The sequence below is a fragment of the Pinus tabuliformis genome, chromosome 2_2 (assembly GCF_031772625.1).
Source record: "Pinus tabuliformis cultivar Carrire ecotype Pingquan chromosome 2_2, CPIR1, whole genome shotgun sequence".
Lineage (NCBI taxonomy): Eukaryota > Viridiplantae > Streptophyta > Pinopsida > Pinales > Pinaceae > Pinus > Pinus tabuliformis.
The window spans coordinates 350924940-350940302 of NC_142300.1; the positions used below are offsets into that span (position 1 = coordinate 350924940).

Sequence of the window (15363 nt, forward strand, 5' to 3'; positions counted from 1 at the left end):
GGCAGGAGCTCGTGTTTCTACACGCCACGCTAAAGGGGTGTAGATTCTTCATGAGATCAAAGTCAAATTCCCAACCAATCAGGACCTCGAACGAGAATATAGTATCTCCTAGGGGATTCGCTGAGGTGGCCGCCCCACTCATCTGGCGGTTTCACGCCGCGTCAATGGTAGTTGGCACATGTAAGGATGACTGTTTCACATTATCCATTCCCCCTTTACTCCATCCATTTTCGCCATAAATATTCCTCCTCCTCTGCGAACATTACAAAATCTATGCAATCCATCCCATCCCGGGAATATTCAACGATCACTGGTATCTTAACGCCCCTGCATTCAATTTCGCCTTTGCTGTTTGTTTTCAGTTAGTCACCATGTGTGGAATCCTAGCAGCGTTTGGTTGCTTGGACACATCGCAGGCCAAGCGCGTTCGGGTACTCGAACTCTCGCGCAGGTCTGACAAATCTCTACTTCAATGTGCTTCTGTCTGATTAATCTCTACTCCATCGGATCCAGTATTTGTTTTAACAGAGATTCACTTTAATTTTTAATATGTTGTCTTGCTTTAATGGGGCAGGCTACGACATAGAGGCCCTGACTGGAGTGGACTGTATCAGAGTGGGAATTCCTTTCTTGCTCACCAGAGGTTGGCCATTGTAGATCCTGCCTCTGGGGATCAACCCTTGTACAATGAAGATAGACAAATAGTTGTTACTGTAAGTCCATTGTTCCTGCCAAATTACTTCATATGTTAATTACGAAATTGGGTTTGATACCTAAATTGCCAAATAGTTGCTCAATTATTGAGTTGAGGTTCTGGCATTGCAGGTGAACGGAGAAATATATAACCATGAGAAACTGAGGGAACAGCTCAACTCTCACAAATTTAATACTGGTAGTGATTGTGAAATTGTAGCTCATCTCGTGAGTACTCAGCTCTGTATTTTGCATTATTTTTATTTTTCTCAATGGTTAGTTTTGGTTTGGATTTTTTAACTTTGTGGTTGAGTTGAAAAAATTATTCTACAATCCAGTATGATGTGTAATTGTTAGTTTTGGTTTCGATTTTTTACTTTTGTGGTTGAGTTGAGAACTTATTCTATAACCTAATATGATGTGTAATCATGTCTGTTTTTCATAAAAAAAATTACCTCTAGACTCATATTACATGTTAGATCCGTGTTTAATATTACATATTAGATCCTTGTTTAAAATAAATCTATACTAATTATAAATTTCCATTACTTCATATTACATTTCCATTACTTCATATTACATGTTAGATCTGTATTTAAAATAAATCTATGCTAATTAATAAATCTATGCTAATTATAAATTGACATTACTACGTTGGAGTGTAACTGCTTTGGGTTCTAACTTCCTTTGGATTTTTAAGAGTGTGATTGTGAATTATTGATATGTCTGTGCTCTGCAAGTATGAGGACTATGGCGAGGAATTTGTGAAGATGTTGGATGGCATGTTCTCTTTCGTTTTGCTTGACAAACGTGACCAGAGTTTCATAGCTGCCCGCGATGCCTTTGGAATCACTCCCCTCTACATCGGGTGGGGGCTTGATGGTATGTTAATGCACAAACCAGTTTTCATCCACCACTGCGATATATACTTATATTTAGCTGGCAGAATATGATGAACTCTTCTTTAAACGAGTTGTTGTTATTCTGTGTTTCTGCCATTATGATTGCAGGATCTGTTTGGTTTGCGTCGGAGATGAAAGCTTTGCATGATGATTGTGAACGTTTTGAGACTTTCCCCCCTGGGCATATATACTCCAGCAAACAAGGTAAATAAGGGTTGCTTCTTGACACTCAAATTATATATGACTTCAGCCATTCCGACTTCTGCAACGCGTATAATAAAGTCTGATTTCAATTTTTTTCTTTTTAATTGATTCTTGCAGGAGGCCTAAGGAGATGGTACAGCCCACCTTGGTATTCAGAAAATCTTATACCGTCCACTCCATATGACCCTTTGGTTTTAAGACAAGCATTTGAAAAAGTATAGTCCATTCTCATACTTGTACTCCTTTCTCATGTCGATTCTAAGTCCCATTGCGTGACCGTTGTATAAAAAATAAATGTGGTGCGATTTTTCCTGCATCTGAAATTAGTAATATGATCTGTTTGAATGATGCAGGCAGTCATAAAAAGGCTGATGACCGATGTTCCATTTGGAGTACTCTTATCAGGAGGGCTTGATTCATCCTTAGTTGCGGCTGTTGCGGCTCACCATTTGGCTGCTACCAACGCTGCAAAACAGTGGGGAGACAAACTACACTCTTTCTGTGTTGGATTACAGGTCTCTTCATTAACCAACCCTGGGTTAACCCTCGTTGTTGTGAAGGAAATCGGCTGATCCCTGACGCGCCTTAGTCCCCTATTAATATATTGAATGACCATTAGTGCATATTTTACACATGTATATCAAAGAAAAGGAAAACCATATCATGTTAATATAATCACCATTGAAATGGTTGAAGCGAACCTCTTTTATAATTTATTTCTTTATGTCTGAGTAGGGTTCTCCAGATTTAAAGGCTGCAAAAGAGGTAGCAGAGTACCTTGGTACTGTTCATCATGAATTCCATTTCACTGTGCAGGTATTCACCTGGACACCCATCTCTGTCTGCAAATTTTAAAGTAGAGCGATGTTTTTCTTTTAATGTATTGAACGGTTGCATTTGTTTGAGGCGATTGTGACAGGATGGTATAGATACAATCGAGGACGTTATATACCATGTCGAAACATATGACGTGACAACAATCAGAGCAAGCACGCCCATGTTCTTGATGTCTCGGAAAATCAAGTCGCTAGGAGTGAAGATGGTTCTGTCTGGAGAAGGATCAGATGAGATATTTGGTGGCTATTTGTACTTCCACAAGGCTCCTAACAAAGAGGAATTGCACCAGGAAACCTGTCGTAAGGTGGCTAGCTAGAAGCCTTGTAGATCATATATTCGGATTCAGAGATTACCTAGCGATTGATAAAATCTATTGTGTGATTTGTTGCAGATAAAGGCCCTTCACATGTATGACTGCTTGAGGGCGAACAAGTCAACGTCTGCATGGGGTGTGGAGGCCCGTGTACCATTTCTAGATAAGGAATTTGTCAACGTTGCCATGGACATTGATCCCGATTGGAAGATGGTAAGCATCTAATTCATCAACTAATTACTCTGATTTGGCATTTGATGAGGTGGCAATATTTCCATCATTTGGTTTGGTTGTGTAATATTTGTTATACAGGTGAAGCCTGACATTGGGCGTATTGAGAAGTGGGTTTTGCGGAAGGCATTCGATGACGAGCAGAAGAATCCTTATCTCCCCAAGGTTATGTCGATAAAACTCTCGTTCCCGATCTGAGCTCTAAATTCCATCCCGCGTAAAGAATCTGAATTTTAACACTAGTAGGTAATTTGTTGTGGCACTGCAGCACATTCTGTACAGACAGAAGGAGCAATTCAGCGATGGGGTTGGGTACAGTTGGATTGACGGCTTAAAATCACATGCGGCAGAGCATGTTAGTCTTCTGGCTTGCCTTTCTTTGGTTTTGCTCTAATGTCATAATAAATTAAATTAGCGAAGTCGACTAATTATTTGTTTTGGTGATGTACTGTACCGCAGGTGTCAGATACGATGCTGCGCAATGCGAAGTATATATTTCCCCATAATACTCCAACTACAAAGGAGGCGTACTACTACAGGATGATATTTGAGAGATTTTATCCCCAGGTAAGAAAGGATCGAGGAATGAGTATCTAGCTTAGCTGTTTTTGTAAGCCTAAAACTCTTATTGTTGGCTTATGGATTGAATGTTATACATATATGTACAGAACGCGGCACGGTTGACGGTTCCGGGCGGGCCGAGCGTGGCTTGCAGCACCGCAAAGGCCGTGGAATGGGATGCAGGGTGGGCTCACAATCTGGATCCCTCTGGCAGGGCCGCTCTAGGTGTCCATGAGTCGTCATACGCAGGTGCTAATAGTGGCTCCGGGAATGACAGCGTGGATATATTGAGCAAGATGCCACGAATTGAGGAGATTGTAGGCGCCCGCGAAGTGGTCATCAAAGTTTAAGTTGTGAAAACATGAGAGCAGAGGTCGCCGGCAGGGCGAGTCATGGTCACATTTGCATAGACTAGTCATGTGTAGGTAACTATGTAATCTCTACTCACGGATGGGTGGGGAAGAGTAAACGGTTGTCACACATCATAGTGATTGCTGTATCTCCGTTTGCTGCCTTTGATTTTAAAGGTTGATGTCAGAGCACTTCGTGCTTTCCATGTTACATCATATTAAACATAGGTGATTTAAATCTTATATTATAAAGTTGATGGATGTATTTTGGGAAAATACTTCGCAAAATTTTATTTTTTATTAATAATTAATTTTATTCATATTATTTAGTTAATAAATTTATTTATATTGAAATTTTTGTTTGTAAAATTTTAATTTAATTATTATTAATTATGAAGTGAGGTAAAGGAATTTAATTTTCATATAATCTTTTAGTAATTATAAAATATTATAAATTAATTTTTAAGATTTATTTCTATAGTATTTTTTTAATTAAATCGATCATAAAACAAATATTATATAAACATGTATTCTATAAATATGACTTATAATTTTAGGCATGTGATATTAGTAATTTATGATATTGGTCCATATTATTACAATATAAACTAGAGATGAACATCTATTAATTAAGAATCTTGTTACATGTTTTTTAAATGTATATATATTTAACTCATATTAATTTTTTTTATAATTAATAATAATAATAAAGTTATAATTATTTTTTTTATAACTAATAATAATAATAATAAAGTTCCCTGATCGGGGTGTGAAACAGTTGGAGGTCGGCTTGAGTTTGATTGATATGAAGGAGCTTTTATTGGTTTGGAATGGTGGGTGGTATCCCCATGCCCTCACACGCTTATTCACTGTGATAACATGAAGCGACGCAGATCATGGCAGATCCAAGACGTGAAGATTGCTAACCCTCGACGCCTACAAGTGGTGGGAGCGGAGGTGGAGTTAAGACCATCTGCCTGGCATATAAACTCGGGTCCTCAGCTTCTCGGAGAGCCTAAGTTTGATGTTTACAGGTTCGCGACGTCGAGAACGCGAGAGATATACCCAGCTGCTGCCTATCTCTGATCGAGGTGGGCATCTAAAGTTTGGTATGTTATAACATTATCTCTGTATCCTAGATTGGGGGCTGATACTCGTGATAAGCCTCGCATTCAAAGGGGAAAGGAAACATTGGTTAAATAAGTAGTTTTTGTGACTGGCAATATTGGCTTTCTCGACTATGTAATGTCGAATTCTATCTTTTTTGGCAACATCCTTTCTTGCATGGGCATGTTTACTAGTTTCCGGTTTTTTTTTAATGATGTTTCCTGTGCATGTTGATAATTGTGTTCTCCGTTTTAAGCTTGAATTGTCTGGGCAAGCCCTGTGGAGAGTAAGGGTTCTAGTAAATGATTAGGGCCGAGTCTACAGACTCAAGGCTTAGGGATGCATGGGGAACACCGTTTTTATGCTTGTGGTACCTCCCACTCCCTGAGGGTTATTGTTTATGTATGGAATTGTGAAGGGACGTAGTGTCGCATGATATTTCATTTATTTTTCTGGTCATACATTAAGTTAATGCTTGTCTTTCGAGTGGTTCTCTATACAAATGATATTCTAGGTCCGCCTATGCTGTATCCACTTCCTGCCTCTATATAGTGGGTTGGTTCAAGAGCGTGAGAAGGTGGGAGAAGGGTGAAGAAAGGGGGCCCGACCTTGGTAGATATGGTGAAGTCTCAGCCTCATGGTGGAGCCTCAGGACGAGGTGGAAGGGGCCGCAGACACCATGAAGGTAAAGGTAAAGAAGTTGGTTCGTCTTCCGATCGGACTGCACAACAGAGCACTGCGTGACAGAGGGATCAGAAAACGAACTTTGAGATTTTTCAAACCATGGTTCAAGCATACTACGAAGAGACCCTGACGCAGGTGAAACAATTGATCACGACCAGAATTGAATTTGAAAGCTGAGCTTAAACCACCAGTTGAAGATTAGGGGGAGCTAATCACAGACCCTGGGTCCACTAGCAGTCGTCTCACCCTGTTTAGATAGTCCATCCATCTCTATTGGTTAATGAAATGCATAGTGGCCAAAGCAATGGCTGTGACCACCAACACAACAACGCAAAGTGAGCCCGAGTTGGGCCTCTGAGACATTCAAAAAGAGCTCCAACTTATTCAACTTCAGCTGCAAAATCAGAATGTTCACTTGGGCCGCATTGAGTGACATATCCCATGTCTGCCGCAATCTGAATTGCCAGGATCAAGTGCTAAAGATCCTACTCCGGTGGAATCATTAGATGATTAGTTGGTCGAAGTTATGCATGTTAATTTTGGCTTAATATTGGTTGTATATGTCGGGTAGCATTTATGTTTTCAGTGTTATGCTTACTAGTTGGTTTCCAAACTATCAGCCTTATAAGGCTTGGTTAAATAGACTCAAACTATTTATGTTTTGGATGGCTTATAAGAGATTCGATGGCCAACATACCTGATTTCCCACTGTGCATGTTGAGGCCACCGAACGACTTATATATTGTAACATGCATGTTTATAGATGAATGAATGAAAGGTACTACTAAGCTTACAAAAAAATAATAATAATAAAGTTATAATTAATTAAATGTTGTGGTTCTTTTCATTTGAACAATATCAAATGTATTATAAAATAAGTGTTGTGATGCCTATTAATATTTTCCAGTTGTTTAATTTATATAACTATATTAATATTAGTTTAAACAATTTAATTTATAGAACTATGGTAATATTAGTTTAAACAACCTTTTTGAGTAAATTAGGTTTTTTTTTTCATAGATTGATGTATAACGAAACTGTTTTTATGCGTCTAATTAGATAATAGTAAATTTTAGCATAACTTTTACTTTAAAAAATAATTATAAATTTTTTATTTTTAAATAAAAATGAATATATTTTTTTTAATAATATAATTAATAAATTTACTTTATTATATTAGATTTTATATTTAAAACTATATATATATATATATATAACATGTTTTAATCAAAATGGATTAAATTTGTTTCTATGAAACCTTTTTAATCTTACACTTCATGGATTAATAATCACATCCCATTAAAGTCCAATTTTTTAAATAAATTATTAAAAAAAAAGTAGAGAGGGTCATCTCTATTCAGTAATTTTGAAAATATATATATATATATATATATATATACTTTAATTATTATTAAATAAGAAGTTAGTATATATTAAATAATAATAAATAATGCTATTAATTGATAGAAAAAATATATCGCAATCAGTAATATTAAGTATTAATTACAAACTAAATATTCGGAAATTGCCAATACATATTAAAATAAATTATATCCAAATTCATAATAACATATTGAAATGGAAAAGTTATAAATATTATTCCATAATAGAGACTAATAACAACTAAGCATTTTCATTCATAATATTCTAAATCCAAAATTATTTATATAACAACCATTTAATATTAACAAGATGAAAAGAAATATAATATTAATTAAAATAAATAAATAAAATTAGTTCGTAAAACTTCACTCAACTATGGTAATAACAACTTAGTAAGTGACTAAATGTCAAAATATGAATAACACTGAGTTGCATGATAGTATTTATGGAAGCAACATGAAAATCATTGACAACATGTGATCATATGAAAAATCCATCCCTATATTTTTTGATATGATGATGAAATGGGAGACCTACCATTGATGATGAAATGGGAGACTATCGTTGGGTTGATAATTTGCATTCCATAAACCGGGTTAGACATCTATATTCAAATAAAGTGAATGCAAAAGTTTTTCGACCAATGAAAAAAACATAGAATAATATAAAAACATATAATAATGTTATTCAAAATTTTGTGATTCATATCGTTTTGAGATGGTATGATTATTCTTGAAGAACTATCTCAAAATAATAATATTCATTTAATCTAATTGAAATATAAAATGGTTTCCATACTAATAAATAAAATATTTTTTTAATATAAAAATAATTTTATTCCACCCCAATTGGCATGCGATGGGACGCAAGACCCCCATGTGGATCATCGCCATGCATAAAGGGACGGGGAACAGGGCAGGTGGATGGCCCACCCAACATCCCCACATGTGTAAGGCAATAAAGACCTGGAGAGACTAGCAACAAGTGGCAGTCGCATTGGGAAGATAAACATAAAAGGAGGAATACAAGCGGGAAAGGTGGTGAGGGTTGTCATTGTATGCATGCATGGTCTGTGGTGGAGCTTGCCTGCAGGAGTAGAGATCGATAGCAGGATGGTGGAATTCACCTGCGAGAGTAGAGACCGACACCATCAATAGGATGACGCCATCAGAGCTTTGGCCAGAGAGGGTCACTGGTACGTATTTCAGGCCTACTTTGTTCTAGAAATGGAGACTATGCTACAATAAAGGAGGCTGGATTGGCAAAGATGGATGGTGGTTCTACATGTTTCTGGTAGAATTTGGTTAAGTTTACTGCTGTTGATGTCCGTAATTTCAATTTCATTGTTATATGGACATTTTTTGGCCCAAAGGGGTATGCATGGAGGGTTTGGGTCTACTCTCGACATTCGGGTTGCAAATTTTATTCATGCACCCTTTAAATCTAGGTGTCTGTGTTGAAAAATGTGCAACAAAAAATGTGCATGTTTCTACTTGATGTTGCTCATGAATTCGATTATGCTTTCGCTTAATGTTTTGTAGAAGTAGAACAAGTGTTATGCTTTAGGACATTGCATATATCGGTTTTTTCTACAGGTTATCAGAGCACAGGTGATCAAGCAAGAACAGTATACTAGCAGGAGAAATTCGAAGTTTATTATTCGGGATATAGATCTCAAGTTCTTATCACATCCATTTCATCGATGGCGTTCTATGGTTTGAGGCTTGAGTATGCCCTTGATGGCAGCTCAAACTATATAGCTTGGAAGGATCACATGGAGGCAGTTTTGGAAGATAATGGCCTTAGGGATGTCATTGATCAAGAAATTCCTAAGCCTACTTACAAGACTGAGCAAGTGGAATGGAGGAAGTGTGTGGCTAGAGCTAGGAGAATTCTCTTGGAGGGAGTGCAAGATCACATTGTCTTGAGCCTCCATGGGAATGAGACTCCGCATGCAATGTGGAAAACATTGAAAGATTTATATCAGAATAGCAGTGATCAAAGGAAGCTAGCACTAAAGGACAAACTTTGAAAGATCAAGTGTGAAAGGGATGAGATGATCTCTATGTATCTGACCAAGCTCATCACATGCAGGAATGAGCTTGCAAGTGTAGGGGTCGTGACATCAGATGAGGATATGGTGAGTCTAGCACTCCTTGGCCTTCTTAAGAGTTGGCATAGCTACCAGGACTCGGTGAATGGAAGGGATAAACTGCTAGATTGGGAATGACTATGGTAGGATTTGATGCAGGAGGAGATCAGACGGAGCACCAAAGACAGTTCTTCATCCATGCATGATGAGGAGAAGTGTGCCTTAGTGAGTAAGGTGAAGAAGGGGAAGGAGAAGGTTTCTCTTTCTGAATCTAGTTCTTCCAATGATGGGAAGAAGGTTGAAAAATCGAAATTGTGATGCTTTCATTGTCATGAGGTGGGCCATTATGCTGCAAATTGCCCATGGAGGAAATCCAAGAAGGGATCCAGGGAAGGATCTGAAGGTGAGGCACTTGCTTCATAGTTTGAGTTGGATTTCACACTCTTCGCATGCATGGTTTCATCCATGGTGGGAAGTGGTTGGTTTCTTGAAAGTGGAGCTTCTTTCCACATGACCGATGACAAGAGTTTGTTCAGTACTTTGGAGGAGAAAGATCTCCAGATACTCATAGCGATGGGTAATGATGAGAAGTATAGTGTCTCAAGTGTTACTAGGCACGGTTATTTTTCAGAGGGAGCATGGATCTCGCCTTACCTTGACCGATGTCAAGTATGTACCAGGACTGAAGAGAAACTTGGTGTCGATCGCAATGCTGGAAGGTAGAGGCTATGATGTAGTCTTTAGTAAGGGAAAGGTTTTCCTTAGACACATCATCACTAGACAGGTGAAGAAGAATGGTTCACAGGTCAAGAACCTATATGCTCTTGAGGTTCAAGATGCATGCAAAGCCTTGAGCAGTAAGGCAACTAATGGAGACTTGGTGGTTGAGAGATAGGGTATATTACCTCTCAACTTACAGAGCCAGAAGAAGTCTCAGACGATTGTGGAGGAGCCACGATTGGTGCAACGGCTTTAGGAGGTTGTGGAGCAACCACAACAGGGGAAGCTGAGTGGAGATCGAGTAGAGACATCTACTCATGCAGAGACTTCGAGCCACGTGGGTTGAGGGATCACATGCAGCCATACCTCCAGGTAGGAGGTGGGGCAATATAGAGTGAGTGATCATCCCAAGGAGGAGGGGCAGGATCCTTGAGGTACCCAACCTCTTGGATGAGACCTTGCTACAGGAGCCCCGATGTGGAGTAGCAGGAACTGACTGATTGGGTAGAGACAGATGCGGATGGAGCGGCAGAGAGAGCGAAAGTGCAGAGAATCCCAGGCCAGCGCTTAGCTAGGAGGCTGCAGCGATGCGAGAGGCACAAGTGTTTTGCATAGTGTTAGGTGGCACAGAGAGGTGTGCAATGGTGCGAGATGCATGGAGATGTTGCAGTAGCACAGATGTCAGAGAGGGAGCACTTTTCAGCAGCAGGTAGAGCTTCGGCATCAGAGTATGTTCCTAGCCCAACAGAGTGGTTAGTTGAGAGTGTTTTTGTTTCAAGTGTTGTGGAGCAAGTGGACCGGGTAGATGTGTTGCATGCAGAACATTCCAGAGTTACAGGATCGGGTTCGAGAGGAAGACTTTCTTGTTGAGATGGAGTGTTGAAAAAAGTGCAATAAGAAATGCTAAATTTAGAATGTGCTAAACATAGAACTGCTAAAAATAGCATGTCTAAAACTAGCATCTCTACCAATAGCAGTTTGGCCAGTGAGGTCATTGGCCACATTGGGTAAGAGGTGAAATTACTAAAAATAAAAAGTTCTAAAAATAGCATTTCTGGGTCCCTTCCTATTTATAGCAGTCCCTAGTCTATCTATTGGAAGTAAAATCAATTTTGGTCTTAACCGCAGTTGGAAATATTAATTAATTAATTCAGTTGAGTTAATTAGTTAAGTAAATTTGAATTTGAAGTCTTTGTGAGCATGCACATGAGTTGTCCCACTAATTGAGGAATTTATCCTTAATTTTCTCCATTGATTGAGGGAATAAGTATGAGTTCTATAATGAGTTACCTAAGTGATAGCTTGAAAAACTCCTCAGTGTTCTCCTTGGTGACTGGAACCTCAATGCATATTTCAGTGGAAACAACTCATGCTCCGAAACAGAGAAATTGAGCAAGGCAAAGTGCATTGGAAGCACTTTGGGCCCGATGAAGCTACATGGGAGATGGTTGATCGGATGTGGGATATGTATCCTTTATTATTTATTGGTGGAGGAAAATTAGTTTTGGTATATGTACATATTTATGTATGGTTTCTATTGTAAATACTGCAATGAATTGTGTTATAAAGCTCCAAATAGTGGTATGGATGTCATGTTGTCATGTTTATCATGATGGTTTCACTTTTAATTGGATTTTTCATTGTAAATATTGCATCGAGATAAGTTATAAAGCTCCAGGGGCAGTATGTTTTTCTTTTCAGTGGTCTTGTTGCTCATAGGTGTCATAGAACATCAAGGACGGTGTTCCCCTAAGGGGGAGGGGTTTGTGATATCCCCAGGTTAAAAATTCAGGTAATAAAGTTGATAGAGGAAAAACAAGACCAAGGTCATGGGACATGTATTCCAAGTTGATTGTTGGGAAAAGCATCTGAGTGGGCATCACTTGTTGTTTATTATGGCTAAGGATAAATTGGCAAAGGCTTTGAAAAGGAAAAAGGCATTATTGGCATTTTAATTATGAAAATAAGGAAATTAGGAGAAAAGGGATATGAAAGGTCATAGGTTGCATGTGAGGAGGAAATTGAAGGAAAATTGAGGAAAATTGAAGAAATTAGAGGCATCAATAATAAAAATGCATAAGAGCATCAGATTGGGGCCTTTTGTCAGTTTAGTGTTGGAATTGGTTTCAGAATAGAGAAGAGTAACAAGAGGAGAAATCAAGAAAGCAAGCAAAGGAAGGACAAGGAATGCAAAGAAAAGAAAGGATCAAGTAAGGAAGAGTAAGATCAAGTGGCTTCAATGGGAATACTTGCAAGTAACAGGTTGCATGTATGATTTCCTAGCTGGTTTTGGCATGCATGGAACATGCATGTGTGTATTTAGTTCATTTTTTGTCATTAGCATGGGTTTTGTTGGGTTTGACAGTGGTTTTAGCCTTGCCTTGCCATTTATGGATAGCCATGGTGTGATGGGATTCATTCTTGGTTGATATTTGGATTTCCAAAAGGTTTTGGATCCAGGTGAGGTGGTCTCAGGAAAATCCCAAAGGTTCAAGGTGGATATGGTCTTCTCCAGGAAGCCCTCAACCAGGTGGGTGGAGATGGGAATATTCCTCAAGGGATGGTGAAGGAATTCAGAGGCATCTAAGCTCGGTTTGGTTTTGTGATCTTGAGACTGGCTTGGGTGAGATCACGGTAGTGTGAGGGTGGAGGTGGTTTAACCTTTAGATTCCCTTGGTTGTTTATAAATTGGTTTATCCCGTGATATCCCACATTCATTCTTGGAATATGGCATGGAGGTGATTGGCTGAAAGAAATATTTGGTTCAGCCCAATCTATGGTCAGGTGGTACATGGAATTCCCTGACTTGGTTGGATTTTTCATATGTTAATAAGAGCTAAGTTCATCTTGTATTTTATGAGTAAATGTACTTTTTATGATATGGCTTTTATGGCTGTTCTATTATGGTTATTATTTTGGTTATATGCTAGTCATAAACATGGTTTTATGATAGATTCTAGTCATGGCTCTTATCATGTTTGTTTGGAAAATGAAGGTTATTGAATGCATGACCTAATAGATGTTATTGCAGCTATTGTGAGTGAGAATTACACCTTATTGATTATTCTCAGATAAGTTTCAGATCTCTTTGTTCAAATATGCATTCATGACCTGTAGATTTCATGTTCACTATGTGTTTGATGGAATGACTGTCATGGTTATACCTGGTTATTTCAATTCCTTGTCTAATTTTTGTGTTAAAGGCTTTGTCCTTGTGTCATTTATCATTTTTTAAAGTTCTATCAATTTTTGGGCAGAGGTCTCAATCCTAGCCCTAAAAAGTGGCTCAGATCTCGGGGTCGCATGCACAAAACTGGGTAATTTAAACTGCAATCTTTGGGAGGCAGGGTCATCCATGCAACTAGAGAGTTACAATCAATGGCTTATATTTTTATGAAAGAGGTTGGGAGTCCATATCATAAAATGTTAAGTTGGCTCAGGGTTTGGGCTACTTTAAAAGATCACTTTCCACTACCTTTCATAAATCAAGTACTAGATAACTTAGCAAGGAAGAAATACTTTTCATTTCTTTGTGGTTTGGTGGATATAACCGAATAAAATTGGCACCAGACGATCAATACAAAACAACCTTTACATGTCCATGGGGTACATATGCTTATAAGTTACTTCCTTTTGGGTTATGTAATGCACCTGCAAAATTTCCAAGAGAAGTTTTAGGTATCTTTTCTAATCTAATTCATGATTGTGTAGAAGTTTACATGGATGACTTCACTATCTATGGAAATAATTTTGAAGAAGCTCTTGAAAATTTTGAAAAATTTCTCATTAGATGTAAAGAAGAAAATATTTTATTAAGTTGTGAGAAATGTTTTATGATGTTTAATGAAGGAATTATTTTAGGACACCATATCTCAAGTGATGGAATTAAGGTGGATGCATCTAAAGTAGAGGTAATTTCTAAAATTCCAGTTCCCACTTGTCAAAGAGATGTTAGAAGTCTTCTTGGTTTTATAGGATATTACAGAAGATTCATAGAAAACTTCGCAAAAATAGCCTCTCAACTTTTTAAACTTCTTACAAAATATTTTGATTTTGTATGGAATTTTCACTGCCATAAAGCATTTGAATCATTGAAGCATAAAATTACTGATGCACCAATCTTAAGAGGACCTAATTGGTTTCTCCATTTTCATATTTCAAGCAATGCTTTAGATACAACTTTAGGAGTTGTGTTGGGATAGAAATATCTAAGTCCTTATGTTATTTATTACATAAGTAAAAAATTGACTCCTGCATAGTTAAATTACACAGTAAAAGAAAAGGAGTTTCTAGCCGTTTTTCATGCCATTAATAAGTTTTGACACTATATCACTAATTATCAAACTTTCATTCATAAAGATCATTTTGTTATTAGATATCTAATTAATAAACCAATTACTAATGGCAATATTACTAGATGGGTGTTATTAGTACAAGAATTCATTATTACTATTCTGGATATACCAAGAAAGGAAAACGCAGTCGTTGATTTCCTTTCTAGGAGGCAAGATGATAATAATGATACCCCTATGAAGGATAATTTTCGTGATGAATATCTCTTCGCAATGTCTACTAAAACTCCTTGGTTTGTAAATATTGCTATCTATTTGGCTATAGAAAAGTTACCCCCACAATTATCAACTAAAGAAAACAAAAAGATATCAAATCTAGTGCACTTTATTCAGGGATAGGGGGAGAATTGTACCAAACTGGACTTGATATGATCATGCAAATATGTGTTTGAGAGTAACAAGTACCAAAGATATTAAAAGCTTGACATGATGAACCATGTGGAGGACACTTTGCTGATAAAAGAACAGCTTACAAAGTCCTCCTTTTGGGATATTATTGGCCTTCTCTTTTTAAATATGCCAAATAATATGTAAAAAGATGTGGTAGCTTCCAAATAACCAGAAAACCTATTCCATCATACGAGATACCTCTACAACCTCAAGTACTTTTAGAGCCTTTTGAAAAATAGGCTCTAGATTTTGTAGTTCCAATGAATCCTCCACCTAAGTAGAAAAGGTATATACTTGTTTGTATGGATTATGTTACAAAATGGGTAGAAGCTAAACCACTTCCTTTGCTACTAAAATTATTGTAGTTACACTTCTTTTTGAGGATATTTTTACTCTTTTTGGTGTCCCAAGGGAAATTGTGATAGATCAAGGTACTTGATTCACATCCAAGCCGGTGCAAAAAATTATGGAGCAATACAAGATCAAACATCGAAAGTCTACTCCATATCATCCACAGTCCAATGGAGAAGTGGAATCTACATAT

At 37.6% G+C, this 15363-nt stretch overlaps 1 protein-coding gene across 1 annotated transcript; it reads left to right on the forward strand.

Moving 5' to 3' along the window:
• Positions 1-281: 281 nt before the first annotated feature.
• LOC149192700 (asparagine synthetase [glutamine-hydrolyzing] 2-like) lies at positions 282-4334 on the forward strand. The gene is made up of 14 exons (XM_089406447.1): positions 282-451; positions 575-713; positions 826-921; positions 1434-1575; positions 1704-1799; positions 1917-2014; positions 2153-2314; positions 2535-2615; positions 2719-2940; positions 3028-3162; positions 3262-3345; positions 3449-3535; positions 3640-3747; positions 3849-4334. The coding sequence occupies exons 1-14, from the start codon at positions 372-374 to the stop codon at positions 4089-4091; spliced, it is 1773 nt and encodes a 590-aa protein (XP_089262573.1). The 5' UTR covers positions 282-371; the 3' UTR covers positions 4092-4334.
• Positions 4335-15363: the final 11029 nt, after the last annotated feature.